This window comes from Battus philenor, unplaced genomic scaffold (genome assembly GCF_028537555.1).
Source record: "Battus philenor isolate CCGP_79_NKW_IND1 unplaced genomic scaffold, ilBatPhil1.0.hap1 SCAF_3, whole genome shotgun sequence".
NCBI classification, from domain to species: Eukaryota; Metazoa; Arthropoda; class Insecta; order Lepidoptera; family Papilionidae; genus Battus; species Battus philenor.
In genome coordinates, this window is record NW_027181693.1 from 15,705,949 (window position 1) to 15,724,795 (window position 18,847).

The 18,847-nt window shown below is 36.7% G+C and overlaps 1 protein-coding gene across 3 annotated transcripts in view; it reads left to right on the forward strand.

Annotated features, from left to right (window-relative positions):
* Positions 1-18,847, forward strand: part of Nrg (Neuroglian) — a 78,247-nt gene that overhangs the window by 48,369 nt on the left and 11,031 nt on the right. For all 3 annotated transcript variants that reach the window (XR_011107716.1, XM_068770235.1, XM_068770234.1), the window contains exons 6-8: positions 11,368-11,643; positions 16,692-16,833; positions 18,271-18,398. Coding sequence is in view for 2 of the 3 variants with exons in the window: in XM_068770235.1 (XP_068626336.1) it covers positions 11,368-11,643; positions 16,692-16,833; positions 18,271-18,398 (546 nt within the window). In the remaining variant the exon portion in view is untranslated. The remainder of the gene's footprint in view (positions 1-11,367; positions 11,644-16,691; positions 16,834-18,270; positions 18,399-18,847) is intronic.

Here is an 18,847-nt window from a genome sequence, read left to right on the forward strand (position 1 = left end):
TTTATATTAAATTTACATGCTTATTTTCATATTGCGTCTATAAATACGCTGATAATTCTTGCTGGCCGCTGATAATATTTCAAAATATTCAAGAGGAAGTATTTAACATTGCATACTTTGAATATTTCCCGAGTTCTCGAAGGGATTTGGTGTTGAATATGTGACGACCTGATAACGGGAACGGGAAAATTAAGGAGCGACGAACGACAAGGTAAATTGAACTGTCGTGCAACGGGTGTGAGTCGATTTCTTATCGGCATCGAGTTTTGATGTAAAAATCTCCTAGACGCCATTAAAGAGAGTGGTGGCGGAACAAAAGCGAAGGAGACAAGCATCCATTATCATACAAAAGCGTAATCCGAACGCGACCGTACAAGACGGCTTGACGTATTGACAGGATTTCCCGCCATTTTTGTTTGCCCGGGTTAGCTTTCTTTTCATTTGATAGGAGAGTATACACAATCTCCACATTTACGGAAAAAAATTATGTATTAAAGAATAGACTTAAATATATATATATATATGTATATGTATATATATTATACATTCAAAGTAAAGCATTTACCTTTGCCACGGCATAACTAGAGAACGGCTAATAATTTCATTCATATTTTCGTATGGAAAAAATATAAATTCAATTGCGGTGTGCATTTATAATGCCAGTAAAAAATGTCAAAGGCAGTTAGTCTACTCCAACGTCAACTTCTTCAACGCCCGCGAACTCAATGCCCTTTTAGTCGCCTCTTACGACAGGCAAGGGTTATCTTAGCAACATTCTAGTGAACCCGGGTTAAAGGGTCTAGCCTAAAACCTCTTTTAAAGTAACAAAGTTCGAGAGCTTCCGGACAACCGCGGTCCGGGCAGGCCTATACTTTTTTACCGGATTAGAAGGCCGCCGAGCTGTTAGATCGTTTCGGTAAATGCTCCATGGCGTGACCAGGCACAAGGGTCCGGTATAGCCGGTTGCTATTGCCTGGATAATATTAAAACTACAACTTCGCAAAGCGTTAGTGCTGAGGGAAGTTGGAGAAGAAACTCCAGCAACTCTTCTATCTCGTATGATCGTGAGTTGGCGTCCCCTGTGATATACGATCCGACCCCGTTTCCGACAGACACCTTTTTAAATAAACAAATGTATTATGTATTTAATGGAATCAGTCGTTACCTCGTGGAAGTCCATCCTAAGTAAGAAAAGGACCAATATTTAGCCACTTCCGCACATGCAGTGGTAGTCGTGCAATAAAGTGCACCGCCCGCCAGCCCATTGATAAATGCGTATGCGGCAAACAATGCGAATCACACAACCTCCACCGCCAAATACTCAACACGTGTTTCACCCCTCCACGGGGCATCTTCAGGAGTTATGTTACACCGATTAGTGCCTAGACTCTGTGCAAGTGCGGAAGTGGTTAAATATTGGTCCTTTTCTTACTTAAAATGTATTATGTTCTTTATTTGTGATAATAAATAGGTTTAGTTAAATATAGCAGATAGAAAAGCATATCCACGTTATAACTTCACGGTTCATTAAAGAAATATCGATCTACCCACACATATTGGTACACAAGCACGTACTCATTTTCGCGGTATGCATTGTGGCATGCGCTTGTAATTCGATGGCAGCGGATGTGTGCCAAATGACACACTAAATAGGGACTCTATTTCAGCTAATAAGCCATACGGAATATTTGCGGGTTATGGTAACTTTATACGTGGTTGAATTGCGTGTGATATAAAATAGGTAAGGGGATGGTTTGAAAGGTTTCGTATATACAAGTAGTATAGTGAGACGTTCTTATATATTTATTTACACTTCTACACCATAGATAACTTTAAAAAAAGGAAAAAAATATATAAAGGTACAAGAAACGGTCTTATCGCTCGGGGCGATCTCTACTGAGGTGAGAGATACGAAGGAGAAGGTAGGTTAGGGTTTTTACACATGCACACGCTCACATATATGTGTATATATATAAAGCTATTGCATAGACAATATCCTATTTTAGAGGCCAAGAAAGTGCTCTATTATAATACGGTTTAATTTACAAAACTAGCTGAATTTATAGATTTTTCGTTATAAATTATGTAACCAGTAGCAGTCACATAAAAAAATAAATAAATAAAACTTAAAAACCAGTTGAATAATAAGTTTTATATTTCGTACACAGAACTGCATTTTAATATTTTCATCGTCATGCTTACTATGTTTTCGCGTAACATATGCAGAATCTTAAAGCCCCAAGGGTTATCTGATTTGCATCTCCACGTGGCCAGTAGCCGTGTTGATCACTTTCGTTCGTCTTCGAAATCCTGAACATAAGCCTCTCCATAGGCCGTTGAGCTACTGTGAACTTCACAATGAAGCACAGAGTGAAAACGCCTGTAAATATCTTTATATGATATCGGTGTCATAACAGGTTGTCAAATATCTCCCTTCCGCTTTTTTGCTCTTTATTCAATGCTTTATAAAAAGTGTTACAGTGATCGGATTTAGTTCAAATATGCGCCGTTTTGTTCGATAATCTGTTTCCATCTAGACGGCAACTTCATAATACCTCCCTCGTGGAAGCCCCCCTCCTTATTTGCGAAGAACTCGGACAGCCACTTTTCACAAACCTCTTTTGAGTTCAACTTTACACCACCAAGGGCGTTCGCCATAGACAGGAACAGGTGGTAATCACTTGGCGCTATGTCCGGGCTATATGGTGGATGTGATAAAACCTCCCATCCGAGCTCCCGTAGCTTCTGACGAGTCATCAACGAAGTATGTGGTCTGGCGTTGTCCTGGTGGAACACTACACCCTTCCTGTTGGCCAATTCTGGACGCTTCTGGTCGATCGCCTGCTTCAAGCGGTCCAGTTGTTCGCAGTAGATGGTAGAATTAAGCGTCTGGCCATATGGGATCAGCTCATAGTGGATGATTCCCTTCCAATCCCACCAAACACACAGCAAAACCTTCCTGGCCGTCAATCCCGTTTGGCCACTGTTTGGGACGATTCACCGGCCTTCGACCACGACCGTTTTCGCTTGATATTGTCGTATGTGATCCATTTTTCGTCGCCAGTCACCATCCGCTTCAAGAATGGGTCGAGTTCGTTCCGTTTCAGCAGCATATCGCAGGCGTTGATTCGGTCCAGAAGGTTTTTTTGCGTCAAATCATGCGGCACCCAAACATCATGCTTTTTTTTGTATCCAGCCTTCTGCAGATGGTTTAAAATGGTTTGGTGACGTAACTCCCATCTCCTGGGCGATGTCACGAGATGCCACATGCCGGTCTAACTCGATGTAGTCCATGATTTGATCGGTATTTGTCGTCACAGGTCTTCCGCCGGCTGGCTTATCCATGGTGTCGTTTTCGCCGGCTCTGAATCGTCGAAACCATTCCTCCGCGGTTCGAAGTGATAGACTACCATCCCCCAAAACACCATTAATCTCACGGAACGTTTCTCTAGCGGATTTGCCTTTAACGAAGGAAAACTTTAAAATAGCGCGAATTTCGGCATTAGTGAACTCCATGTTTACACGTCTATAACTGTTGAACGCAATATCCAAACTAATCATGCATAGCGTCGTTTTGTAGGTTATGTCAAGACCTTTCAAATTATGTATAGTATTGCCAGATACGAGCTCTGTAGCGCTTTGTACATAGCCGCGAAATTCAAAAGACAAAAAGGCGGAAGGGAGATATTTGACAACCTTTTATGTTAACCCTTCGGCGTCCATGGGCGTTAATTCATGCCCAAGGAAAAAAGTACACTGAGGTCCGTGGACATGAATTCATGTCGTCGTCATCGAAACCATTGTACACCTATCCCCCGATTTACACGGTAGATACGTTCCTGGGAAAAACGTGTAAATCGAAAATTAAAAATTTTCAAGTCGAAACCGTGTATGTATATCGAAAAGCTTGCAGAAAATGCATAATTTTGCTATTTAACAGTTGTGATTTTTTTTCAATAATTTTAGGTGTACACAGAAATAAAAATAAAATGCATTGACAAGTTAAAATATTTAATATATAAAGGAAACACTGTTTTTTTTTATTTAATTTAAATACATTAAACAGAAGAACAAAAATTAAAACCAAAGGTATCTTATTATCCTTTATCACTGTCAGAAATTACTCTCATTCTTTTTTTCGGAATTAATTCGAATCACTTCGAGGTTCGAATTCATTTTCATCACTCGAAGTTATTTGTGCCGATTCGATGTTTGAAGCAGAAATATTTACATTATGGGAGATGGTAATAAAATCGATTATTGACAATTGCTTCGAATTTTTTGTAAGATCTTTGTAAACTTCTTCATAATGAGCCAAGTCACTACATAAGCTCGGGATTCCCCGTGAAATGTGTACACAGCACACGTGTTCAATCACAGCAGCATTTAGTAGAGTGCGTAAAAACCAAAAAAAAAAAAAAAATATTTCGAAAACCGTGTAAAAGCGAAAACGTGTAAAACAAGTACCATGTAAATCGGGGGATAGGTGTATTTGTATTCAATTTCACCTCACTCGTCTTAGTAAGAAATAAAATTTACATTTTCCTTGGATACATGTTTTTTTATATACAGTAACTGTAATTGTTTACAAGGGCAGACTTACTATAAACAAACGAGTTCATACCTAATTGTCAGTGTACCCACGTAGGGCACATCGTTCGTCGTACGTCGGCGGCCGTATGTCACACCGAATCGGACCTCGTGTGTCGGTGTAATTAAGTCCGTTGGGACGCGTGACTGTAGCGCCATTTCATTCTCCAATTTACACGCACGTTCAAAATTATTATGTGCTCATTAAAGCGCTTGTATATGTGTGAGCTAATACAGATTATATATCGACGGCTCCACTGAATAAAATCATAAGTCCGAAAATGTGACCTTTCAGGAAAATGTTTATAAGAACGTAATTGTAATTATTCTTGTCACGATAAATAGGTGTAAAGTTTTTAAGTGTGTCATGTTGTATAGTCTTGTTTTGTACTTTACCATGTTTATTTAGAGAAAATAAAAGATAAATTTGCCTGTATCTGCTATTTTTAGGCAGAAATTTATGGAAAAAATTGACAAGGTGTAGTGAAATAATCACAGCTGTCAAAATGCTTTCGCTTATCTGTCAATCCATCGGTCTGCGCATGCGCAAAATGTAAGGACGCGCGGCGTATGATTTGTAGGCGGTTGTCAAAACTGCCGAAAAATATTATGAAATATAAAAAATGGCTAACGACGTCAAGTGACACATGTGTTGTTGTTTGTGAATTTGTATTGGAATATGGAAATAAAGACTATCTTATATCAGTTTTGAATCAATATTAAATATTTAAGTATATAATATTAAATACATAATTTTCTAATTTAAAGTTTTTATGTGAAAAATTTTTAATTAAAAATGATTAATTTAAAAAGGTGTTATCACTGAAATTATGTTAGTGTTGCAAAATTTGATACCCGTTCTTAGGGCCGCCCAGTCCCTTACCGCTAACAGAGTGGGCGAATCGAGGTTGGATCCGAATCCATCTTTGGCTCGACTGTGGACCACGCTGCCGTCTCAAGCCCCATACACAACATCAACACTACACAGCTCTACTCGGGTAGAGCGGTTTACTATATGCGAACGATATCGTTCAACTGGAATGCGTTTGACCAGCTTCTGTTTTGTTTTTAAGTTTCACAGACCCTTTTGCTTCGCGGAGTCAGTTCCGATGAAGCTGTAAAAGTCCCGGGGCTAACAGCATCAACTTCAACCGAAACCAAGCAAACAAACTTGATGCCATCACTCCCTTTAAAAAACTCTCCTACTTACTCTGACGTATATCATAGTGTTGCCAGGATATAATGTCAATTTATTGTCCGATTCGATATTTGCTACCTAAATTTTTTTTTTAATTTTTTAAAATTTTTAATTTTTTAATTACATTCCATTACTGATTTTATGTACACTTCCGAGATAATGGCATTATATGTAGGTTTTCTTTGAGACAAGAGAATGGCTCTTATGAAGAAAAAACATAAATTTTCAAAGATATAGTTATATCAAATTAAAGTTAAGGCTATGGTATTTGTAGCAATAAATGTGGTGCAAGCTTTCGACTTTTAATTAAAGTAAATTCCATACCAATATAACATATTGTTTATCAACTTGTGTTTGACACTAGTTCCTTTAAATAAACACCTTTAAATATATAAAGACTAAAAAACACGAAAAAATAGGCGACGTAATAAATTTACTTAAATGGACTATCCGGAATCGAATCCGCAATATCAAGTCACAGTTCTTAACCACTACGCTATCGTTCGTGTGTTGTATGCAATACACAAGCTTAAATTAAATTGTAAATGTATGCGTCACTTGCAATGTAAATAAGCACTTACTGCACTCCGCAATTGGTATATTTATGAGTTAAACGAGGTGGGGGGAGGGGTGTTTGCATTGGATGCATAAGTGGTGCAAGTGTCCGGTCACTGGGTCAGAGGGTAGCTCGGTGTGGGACCTCAGTTGTCACGAAGTTATTAATGACTTCAATGACCTTTTTGGAGCGATTCCATCGCACTTCGCCGTCTACGCTATTAAAAATCGGAAACGCTATTGTTTTTGTCGAGATATCTCCATTTGTTAATTTCGCAATAATAACTGAATTTGTTACCCGAGTAAAATGATAAGTATTTTTATAATGCAAGTTATTTTTTCGTGTCAAAAACTATTCACGGCTTATCTCTTTCTTAATTATAGCCAGTGAGGTTAGACAATACCGAACAACTGGTTTTGTCTATACCTGAGGTTATTAAAACCTAAAATGTCTATTTTACTGTCGCCGACATTTCAACCCATAAACGCTTACCCACTGCTGGGCATATGTCTTCCCCAAAGATATCTACGGGGAGATATACAATAATCGCCAAACTTGAGTTGGCGATGGCAGTGTGGTATTATGGTACGCAAGACACGCTGCTGCATATCATCTGGAAACTTGTTTTTGGGCAGTGGCAATCCTATATAATTAATGCACAAAGTGTGAATTATATATGATTGCATTCCGGAAATCGAATTGTACTGTTTTACACAGTATAGTAAAATCGAAATTTAAAGAAAGGCATTTTTAAGAGAAAAAGCGTAAAAACTTAATAAAAAATGTAAGCTCGATATAAAAAAGAATAAAATGCACAACAATAAGAAAGCTGTTAATTCCAAGATCTACGTTAGAATACTAAATCACAATACCGATAGGGCTTAGATAAGAAATTTAATTTAGAATTAAAAAAAATATAAGAAAGCTTGGAGTTAGTGGATTATAATGCATCTAGGGAATTCCTTGTCTAAGAATAGATTGATAATATCACAATGACTATTGCCTGAAAAAAAATATCCAAAATATTAAAGGTCACGAAACAAGCTGACTTAGTACACTATATCTTATCCTAGATAGAAGCGTCGCTTTTGACTTCCGCCAATTCTACTAGGAGTAAGCTACACTATCTGAATCGGTAGTAATGGTAGCCTGTCATTAACAATCGAACAGGTCGTGGTTCAGCACGTATCAGCAGATATCGAGCGATATCCCAAGCCCAAGGTCCTCTCGGGGGCCCTTGCGTTACTCCATGAAGCGCCCGTCCAAGTGATAAAGGCTCGGCGGGTTCTGGTAATATTACATGTTATGTGCAGAACCAAAGTTCCCGATGAAGCCAACGGAAAAAGTTATGTAGATGAGGTTAAGCGCATTCCAGGTTCTACTCACAATGTAGATCCAAACCAAAAAGCATAGAACAGATCCACAAACCTGATGCAACAGTTTACGATGCTCTTTATGTATTTTTTGCTCTATTTTTGGGACCTCTTACACTGCTACCATGTGTGAGGAGGGATCTTTTTTACAATAATATTTTTTTACGTAGTCTTTTATTTTTTATTCTGATCTTTCATTCTTAATATCTACCATTCGTTCTTCTTTGTTCACTTTACATTATCTTTCATTCGTTCTCATTCTTTTCCAAACGTGTATCGCCTTCTCTTTTTGATTATACACTTACATTTATTCATCTTACCACTTTTTTAATTCTTTGGTCTTATTCCAAAATCTAGAATGATCTGGCGATGCTCCACTTTGCTTACCATTGATGCGATATTGTCTTCTGTTCTCTCTGCTAGCCGAGGATGTCATTCCATTCTTATCAATACAGTGGGACAGTTTATGATCAAGTGCACAGCGGTTTGGTCCAAGTTCGAGTCTCAGGCGATGCTGTTTTTGATTGGTGACCGAAATACATGACAGCAAATGTCCAATAACAAATTGTTATTTATTTAAGATATCGAAGCGAATGCAATATACAAAAAAAATATTCTCTTTTTAAATTTCCTTTATTAATCTACTGTTAGTGGATTACAGGAAATACACAGTCAAGCGTGATTGTAATGAATAATTCTTGTATATACTTCTCCTTGATACGTGCTTACTAATTTTACGAATGAACTCGAACCGGAAGATATTAAAACGTACTCGATACTGGCCGTCTATGTACACCGGGAGTAGCGTGAAGAACAAATAACTCAAGCTGTCAACTGATATTGATATGTTTTTTATCAATAATTCAACTATGCAATGTGGTCATGGCTCTCTCGAAAAACTTCGAATTGGAAATGCTAAACGTATAGTGATAGTCTTTTTATTTATTAAATCTATTTTCCACAGACGTGTCTTTGTTTTTACGATAACAGTTTATATTTCCGTATTCTTTTTGCTCGCATTTCTGCATATCACAGAGTTTAAAAGCTAAGTTAATGTAATATCTTCTTAGACTATTCCCTAACTTAAATCTTAATATTTTTTAAACTAGACTAATTTATATTTTTTATGCCATTAAATTTAGTTTAAGATTTTTTAATTATTTAATGATATCCTGTTAACTTGTTTGTAATTTTTTCACAAAGCCATAGATGGCAATGTATAGTTTTTTACATTACGATTATTACCCTACTCCATATTGTACCACCTTCATGTTTTACGCTAGAGTTTGTGGTCTTTGCCGATTTCGCCACATCGATGAACCTCGCGATCGTATCTTGAGTCTCGTCCGTGCAATACACGCGCGAGTTCGTGTGACGTGATATTGCTACTGCCGCATGATGGATGCTGTTATACATCCTGAGGGTGTCTTGTTGTTTAACGGACTACAATGACCATTTCTATTCGAACCTTTAAGCTGTAAATTTAAACAAAAGCCAAACGCCCCTGGTGACAATAAATATATATGTATTTGTACATGGTTATAAAAATGCAGCTTCTACTTAGTATTAAGCAGATATGTAAGATGAATTAAAAAAAACGCATAATAATGACGTCATGTACGAACGAAATGAATACGGAGCGCTTCCCGTAACCAGTGACGCATTGCCCCTAACCCACTTCGCGACAACCTTTGTTGGGTCGACTCCGATTATTTATAGTCTATTTCTAGGGCTTTGTATGCCATTCCTTCCTGTCCATTGAAGTGTCCAGTGTCCTTCTGGTGTTTGCATGGACTCTTATTTGTACTTATTATGCGTACACACTCTCTCTCTCTCTCCCTCTCTCTCTTCCTCCCTCTCTCCGTCTCTTCCTCTCTCTCTTCCTCCCTCTCTCCGTCTCTTCCTCTCTCTCTTCCTCTCTCTCCCTCCCTACCTCTCTCTCCTGAGCATTATTAATCCCATCTGCCTCACGCGATTGGACACGCCATTCGCGGAAACTTTGCTGGCAGTCTTTCGCTATGGTATCTGCCATCTTGTTTTCGGTCCTCCGCTTCTTCTGGACCCATTATACGTACACTCATAAACTCTCTAACTAAAACTAGTAAAAAAAAAATTCTAGGTAGTATCTCTTGTACATACTGAGACATACAGAGTGATAGGTTATAATTGTGTAAAATTTGAGGTGTGAATGAAAAAGGTATTTACTGTCAATTAATGGTTAATATAGAAAGAAAAAGCGTTTTTAAAACTACGAGTTAAAATGAACTAATATTAACAATTTTTCTCTGCTGACTTTGTACTGCCAAAAGTTATTGGACTGTTGCATTCTAATTGAAAAAAGGACTGGGACTTGCGACTGTAAAACGCGGAGTCAATTCCCAGGATATATTGTTATATAATTTACACTTTATATATTATATATGATTGCTACTGCTCAAAAATAAGTTTTAGTTTTAAGAGTATGGGCAGCTATATCCTCTGCATACCATAATACAACACTTCGATCTTCAACTCGCCTGTTAAGCGTTGCGATTATTGTATATACCCCCATAGATATCTTTGGGGAAGACCTTGCACTGGGCATCTATGAGCTGAAACATCGATAACTTATATCAGAATAATTTTATACAGTGTGATTGTATATAGGAGTTGAAGCTTTTGCGCAACCAATCACCCTGTATAGTTAAGAAAGTCCAGAATAATCTAAGTGGAAGAGATGAGTCAAGTCACCTAATAAAGATACTAGCACCAAAGGGGAAGATATTTTCAGGCGATGGACGCCCATTGCAAGACGTAGGTCTTCTCGAAAGATCGATAAAATGACTGATCCTGCAAGTAAATCTAGCGATTAGTTATTGTTAACAAAACCATTGAAAAAAAATTTTGTTAAATTATTTTTAAACCTTATGTCCGATTTATTTTCGACAGAACTATTTAACCCTTTGGGGCACGCTGGTATTAAAAATGTCCCACCTTTTTGATGCGTAATAACGCATGGTGGGACATTTCTCGACCCACCTGGAAATATTGGAATAGTTGCGCGCTTATACATTTTTTCTCTGAATTTTAATTTTTAAAGTAATTGGCAACACTATTAGCAATTGTTAAAAATAAACTCGATTGCGCTGGCAAGGTTTATCATCATATGACAGGTTCATCAAGTGTTGAAACCGAATATTATTAGTAGTTAATAACAGAATTAATTTATTTTTATTTTTATTTTTTTATATCATTGTATATCCTTATTAATAATAACATAATTTTGTTAAATTTTAATCGAAATCATTATTTTATTTTTTAAAATTCCGTACCTCAAAGACTTAAGGAACAAGCTAGACAGAGATATCGTGAGAGAAATTTGCTTATTATTATTTCTTATTTATATTCTGTTATGTTCTAGGTGCATTTATAGACCTACAGAATACATTTCTATAGAACACGTCCTACAAAAGACAATAATAACACCCACATTTTGATAAATTAACACGGAATATTTTTTTTCCCCACACTTTGATGGAACATTTTTCATGACAATTTTTGTTCAACGACAGGCTTCTATCGTTTTGTTTACCATATCCGTACTGTTTAGTTGTATTATCGGGTGTATTATAATAAACTGTCATGTAATTAATAATAACTTTTGTCTTCAGCCGCACCGTTCTTCACCGAAGAGCCCCAGTTCCAGAACCTCGCGGAAGGAGAGACAGCCGTGATCAACTGTCGCGCCGGCGGTACCCCGGACCCTCAGATCTCGTGGGTCCACAACGGCAAACCAATAGAACAGGCCGAACCGAACTCACGGCGACAAGTCACCGCCAACTCCATTATCATCACCGACCTGGTGAAGAAGGACACCGGCAACTACGGATGTAACGCAACCAACTCAAACGGATACGTGTACAAGGATGTGTACATTAATGTACAATGTAAGTAAATTTTACATTCAGTCTGACCAATTAGTGAGGTGTTTGTTATAAAATTGAGATAAGTCACGTATGTGCTGATCAACGTGTACAGCCGTTCGAAAAGCAAACCGCCTCGTGTTAATCATGTTGCCAACTTCACATCGACGAATCTTGCGATCGCGTCTTCAGTCTCGTCCGTGTAACATACGCACGTGTTAGTGTGACGTGATATTGCTACAGCGTGATGGACGGAGTTATACAATGGGTGTATGTTGTTTGACGAACAACGAAGACCACCACGATCTTTAGCCCTTGAGTCTCGTGGATGGTGAGTGTCCTTCAACCTGCCTTTGTATCGGAGCCTTAGCTAATGTGAACTTGTTTATCGTCTTGGATGTGAATTAGGTTATTCTTCACATAGGGCCCGATTAGCGACTGTCAGCTTGAAAGAGGCTGAGAGTGAGATCAGAAACATAGTAATCTAAGGATGTGTATACATGTGAAAGATTTTGACGCCATCATACGTTTGTCGGTAATAATGTCGGTATATTCGTTACGTAAAGCATCCTGATCCAATTACGACCTCTGACGCCGTGCGCCTCTCTTCCTTCACAATAACCTCTCATTACGTCAACAGGATCGCTCGACACTTCATCAGCGTTCCGTTACATTAAAAACCTTACATGCGCCATTTCATACCGCACGCCAAACGTCGAGCAACACCAATTATTTTTCTAGCACTGTAAACTTGTTACGAACTCTAAAACGTGTCATACGCAGCGGTATGCTCCAAATAAAAATTAATTGGTTACATCCTTGTCGGATTGGCTGGAATGGCTTCTATATTCTCTGTTAACAGTTCATACAAGAAGCTACCGGCGCGGTAAACCATAACAATAACTGTCAGTTACAATTAATCAAACAATTCACACGATACAACATAAATTGAAATCTATTTTGTAGGAATAAGGTTTATTTTACAATAACCATGGTGTAACATCTGCTTTTCAACATTTTGAAAAACCAGAAACATGTACAATAGCACGAATGCGGTTCATTGATCTTTGGGAAAACGTTGCGAGTCGATGTGTATTTGTTTGCTTTTTTAAAAGAACAGATTCGCTGCTTACAAAAAATAAACTTTACAAGGATTAGCCTTTCATATATGCTTCTTTGTTTGCGTGTGCGCTACGGGGAAGGAGCTTTTGTTATTTCGATTCGCGTGAGTCCAACGACGCGCATATAACGTTTTATGTTTAAAGCAATGATTGTTAAAATGGTTTTCATACTAAACAGTTGACATTGCGTAATTTTTACTGTCGCGAGCAAATGAAAGGGACAGATCATTGTAGTGGACATCAACAATGTAATCTAAAGATGCGTTTACATGCAAATAATTTTAAGCTTCGTTGTAAGCGATCAAATGCCTTTTGTGAGTTTATCTTAATAAAACTTATTTTTTAGTCGTTTTTAAAATGTCAAAAAAATTCTATTTGTTTTCATCTACGAAAGTTATAAAAAGCCTATTCAATGTCCCTTTCTCAACTAAATTCAATTCGACAAAAGGAATATTTCTTCCAAATTTCAAGCCTTAAAGCCTTGAAGGTGGAAATCTGTTTAGAAACAGAAAAACAATGTAAAATTTATATTACAAATTAGTGTCTAATAAGCAAGACTTCATATTAACCGATTCTGTTTTTCTTCATATTAATATAAGATTTTAATGCAGAAAGCAATATCTCACTAACATATGTAAATGAAATAAATGCTAGAAATGACATTGCTTAAACTTTAAAGTTGATACATAACTAAAAAAAAAATTAATTATAATTTTTTATCTTCAAAGATGAATCTTACGAAAACTGTGCACTGTATTAAAAGTTAACAAGCGTTTTTAAAGTACTTAGAAAATAAAAAAACCGTCACGAAAAAAATTCACTATGCGATGGTGAAGAAAATTGGTAATATAAAGTGGAATGACCCGTGTGCTCTACGGGTCAACACCCCATGTTTTCCCCTAGCGGAGGGATTCGAACTCGATAAATTCTTTTCCTAGAGGGTTCACCATCTTTAGGGTGACCATGATAATTGTGAAATAGGTTCATTATTAAGTTATTTTGATTAAGAAATTGTGGTCACTAATGAGTCGTGATCGCGTGTTAGTTATCACTGATCTGTGCGTGTAAGGTTCGGTAGGAAAGTTTTTTTTTAAACGCAACCAGAGTACTTTATGAATAAATTTCATTTGTATGTGTTGCTTATGGCAATTTTTCAATTACACCAACTAAATATCATGTATTCTTTGTACTTTATATTAAAGTATGGTTATTAAAACAAATTTAAACTTCTAATCGTAATAGAAATATTCTACACCAATTAAATCTTTTGAATGCAAATAATATAAGAATCATTCCTATATTATTGCTACGATTTATACAGGATTGTAGGCGTGAATGTATAGTTTGTTTGTCAGCAAAAAGTTATATAGCTATCTCCAATTATCTTGTTTAGTGATCGCTCAGAAATTTTTGGAATTACTTAATTTTTTCTACTAGAATGCGACAAGGTGGTAACTTCTGGCAGTACAGTCTTATAGTAGACTTTGTACTGTCGCTATAGTAAGCAATAATTAATTTTATTATGTAGTAATCCGTATTCTGCGACCACGAATCGGGTAGACGCGGCGTGGGTCCACTAGGTGGATCCACGATATAATTAAATTCATCGGAAGTAGCTGAATCGGTTATCGTGGAGATATTTGGAAAAGAAGACAGTTTCCTTGCATTGCAGTGAGCGTCTAACTGCTAAAAAAGAGCTATAAATTCAATCCTTTAAAGTTTTCACAACTATAACAAATTACCTTGTATAGTTTTTTTTTTAAATTTTGAAAAAAAAAAGCTTTTGGATTTTTAAACGGTTTTATTTAGTTCGACCCGTACGGAATTTATTTGTTTGGGGTCAAAATTAGAAATTAAAATTTAAACACCTTCCCGTTATCAAATTGATCTGAAATTTGGTACACACATTTAATTTAGATGACAATACAATATAATAAAATCAATAACATTATAAATCTAATATGGCCGCCGATACAAAATGGCGGATTACATATTTTTCTTTAATCCCTCAGTATGGGTATCAAATGAAAGGGCTACACTAGTAAAACACGATGATTATGTCAAAATTTAAAATTCAAGATGGACGCCGTTCCAATATGGCGGACTAGGTACATATTTTTTCACAACCACCACAATATGGGTATCAAAAAACCGTTTAACTTAAAAGTTTTTTTTTAAATGTATTTATATACTTTGAGATTTATAGCAAATACCTTGAGATATACGTATTGGTCAGTTATCTCAGCGCGCAGCAGCGGTAGGATATGTCAATTGTGTGAGGCACATCCTCATGAGGCGATCGGCGCCAGTCGCCCACGTTGCGAACCGCATCTAGCACGGATGTCGGCACTGTACTACTGTAGTACAGGTGATCGATCTATACTAGATCTAGATCTTATATGATAACTATTCCTATCTACTATACAGTGTGATGAGTTATATATGTAAAAGATTTAAAGGGATATACAACTCAATAACTCAATTAATGTATGTATCTATTAACGTAGTGATAATAATAAGTAAAACCGTTTCCAAAATTAAGATAAATACATATTAAAACTAAATATTGTTAAATATCTTTACATACTTTTATTTTTCATTTAATATTCTTTATTGTACACGATAAGATACATTTAATAAGTTTTACAATAATATACAGAAAAGTACAATGGACGGTCTTATCACACAAGGCAATCTCTTACAGACAACCATAGTAAGGAAAAGATAAAAGTACTTATAAAGGGTAGTTCACGTGTACAAAAAATACATATTTACAAACAAATGAACATAAATATGCATAAACATACATAGACATACATACATACGTATATAACATATATACTTATAATAAAAGGTTTAATACATATTGTAAATATAATACAATAATAAATAAAAACATCTAACTGACTTCAATCAGTATTAGATCACACTTGCCTCAGAAAGAAGCGTATATTATACTTTGTACTGTCAGAAGTTGTCCTGTAGCATTACAATAGAGAAAATTAAATTAATGTATAATATTTCAGTGATCGCTAAACAGAGAGATTCAAAACAGTTATATAGCTTCTTTTTTATACTCTGTGTTTGGCACTAATCAGTGTAACATAACTCCTGAAGATGCCCCGTAGAGGGGCGAAACACGTATTGAGTGATTTGACGGTGGCGGTTGTGTGATTCGCATTTGCCGCATACGGATTTATCAGCGGGCTGGCGGGCGGTGCATTTCATTGCACGACTACCACTGCATGTGCGGAAGTGGCTAAATATTGGTCCTTTTTTTACTTAGTTATGTAGCTTATTGTTAATAAATGAACTAAGCATTCACGTCTTTACAAGCTTTTACTTCCATAATCAATCAGAGGATTCTGTATAGATCGCAGTAATGTGAATATAAGAATTATTCTTATATCGCCTTTGATGCATTCTCTGTTAAATATTTCAGAGCATAATTGGAAATAGCAATATAGCTTTTTGATAAATGAGATATGGGTGAATGAATAGATTGCACATTTTTAAAAGTTTTATATCTATTACCAGTCATCCCGTTTAAATAAAATAAATCACCACATTGTATTGATATGCGGAAAAATCAAAATCGGCTCGACCAATTCATCAATTTTTTTTTTCATATTTTTATGGCATATCAAAAGTTGCGAGAATTTTCTTTACTCATACAATCCACAAATTAAATAAAAGAAATCATGTGTATTCAATTGTCGAATCCGAGACAGACATTAAATATAATGAAAAGGAAAATAAATATAAAAAATGTATATAGATTTTATCAAATATTTATATACACAACAGATTAAAAAAATCATTCAGGTTCCATTCATCAAACCCAAGACACACATTGAGTCTATTAAGAAAACGAAACAAAAATTACGTAATTGTTTTTGCATATTTCTGATATTGAAAGTAAATACACGAACGTACGTGTATCTGTTGCAGCTATACCTCCGGAAATCAAGGAGGGCCCGGAGAATCTGACCAAAGTGGACGGCTCGGAGGCAGTGCTCAAGTGCCGCGTGTTCGGCGCGCCCAAGCCCATCGTCAAGTGGATGCGCGACGACGTCGACGTCACCGGCGGCAAGTGAGTTGAACGCCACCTCTTGAATTCAGCAAGAACCGAGTCTTCGGACCTGTTAGAATTCTATAAGCGTGACAGCCGTTCAGATCTCCTCATTGCTGTATTTAATCTCGTAGAGTTATCCCAGCATAACCCTCTCCACAACCCTTAAAGCCATCAACTTGTATCTTATATCAGCCAATAGATGCCAACTGCTCGGTATGGGTCTCCCAAACGAACGACGACGATAACAGGCCTGCATTCCTCAAATGCTGCAGGAAGATAGTGGAGGGTGTAATAAAAAAATACAACTGATATAGGTCGGGTAAACAATCAAATAAACAGGAGTTAGTGAAATTAAAACCTCAATAAAAACGAACTAGGTAAAAATAATAAAACACTTAAAATAATGTTATGTAAATAATGTGATAAATTGTTATAATATATAATAAACAAGAATATAAAATAGCTTAAAATAAACTAAGGTGAAAAAATGTGATAATAACCCGATCTGTGATATTTGAGGAACGAGACGATGGAGTGAGGCGATGAATGAATGAACGGAAGTTGGTATGAAAGAGAATTGAAAATTGTAACAGGAAAAAGTAGGATAGATCATACGATAAATGATAGAAGAGTACAGGAATAAAAAGAAAAGTATGTGAAAATAAACATTAAAAAATGTCAAACCTTATCGTACAACAAGATAGGGTGTACGAGAAGTCTCTAATAAATCGCATCTTACATAATGGAACTGTAGATCACCAATCGGCCACGTTCGCTCTTTATATAAATATGCACAAAAAAGAAGGTACCCAAGAAGCGTTTAGGCATGATCAGCCCTGCTCTCCAACTTCCGGAGAAAGCTCTTTAAGTGGTGACCCCGACGTGATCTCCTACTTAAAAGCCAAGAACAAGCTACATACAATGAACCATAAAGAACAAACACAAAAAGTTACAACAATAGTGTCAGCCGTCAAAATGTGTATCAAGATATGTGACGAGTGATGGGAGGCAATGCGTGAATATAATGTAAGTGAATGCTGTGAGAATGATAGAAAATATGAAGGATGAAATAAGAAGGAAAGAGAAAATTTGAAGGATGAGAGAGAGAGAGGTTGAGAATAGGAAGGTTTTTACTCCGGTCACAAAAATAAAATGGGGAAAGAGAGGCCTCCAATTACGGGGGGGGGGGGGCATATTAAAGTAGCCAGCCATGTTCATCCATCATCTACCACAGCACCTATCATCAACAATGATAGACCAGGTCACGCGCTGACCTGAAACTGTACCTATAGCTGACATCATCGCAGACACGTTGCAAAATCCCTGCTAGAAGAATTGCTCTCACGTTTCCAACTGCTAGCTTTTGTCGGTTGTGATGGGCATCTGTATCCCGTTGGTGCCGCTAAAGAACATTACTGTATACCAATATCATGTTGTTTTTTGTGTCGCCCGCAGGTACAACATCACGTCCGAGGGTGATCTGGTCATCCGCGATGTGTCGTACACCGACGTGGGCACCTACGAGTGCTACGCGAAGAACAAGTTCGGAGAGAAGTCCGCCTACGGCTCGCTCACCGTTAAGAGTAAGTACAGGGAAACCGATAAGACCGTAGTTAGTACTACGCCAGTTTTATCCTCAATTTACTTTCAATAATACACCTATCCCCCGATTAACACGATAGATACGTTCCTGAGAAAAACGTGTAAATCGAAAAGCATGCAGAAAATGCATAATTTTGCTATTAAACAGTTGCGATTTTTTTCAATATTTTTAGGTGTACACAGAAATAAAAATAAAATGCATTAACAAGTTAAAATATTTAATGCATTACGGAAACACTGTTTTTTATTTAATTACAATACAATAAACAGAAGAACAAAAAATAAAACCAATGGGTGTTTTATTATCCTTTATCACTGTCAGAAATTACTCCCTATTTTTTTTTTCGGAATCGAAGGTTCGAATTCACTTTCATCACTCGATGTTATTTGTGCCGATTCGATGTTTGAAGCAGAAATATTTACATTATGA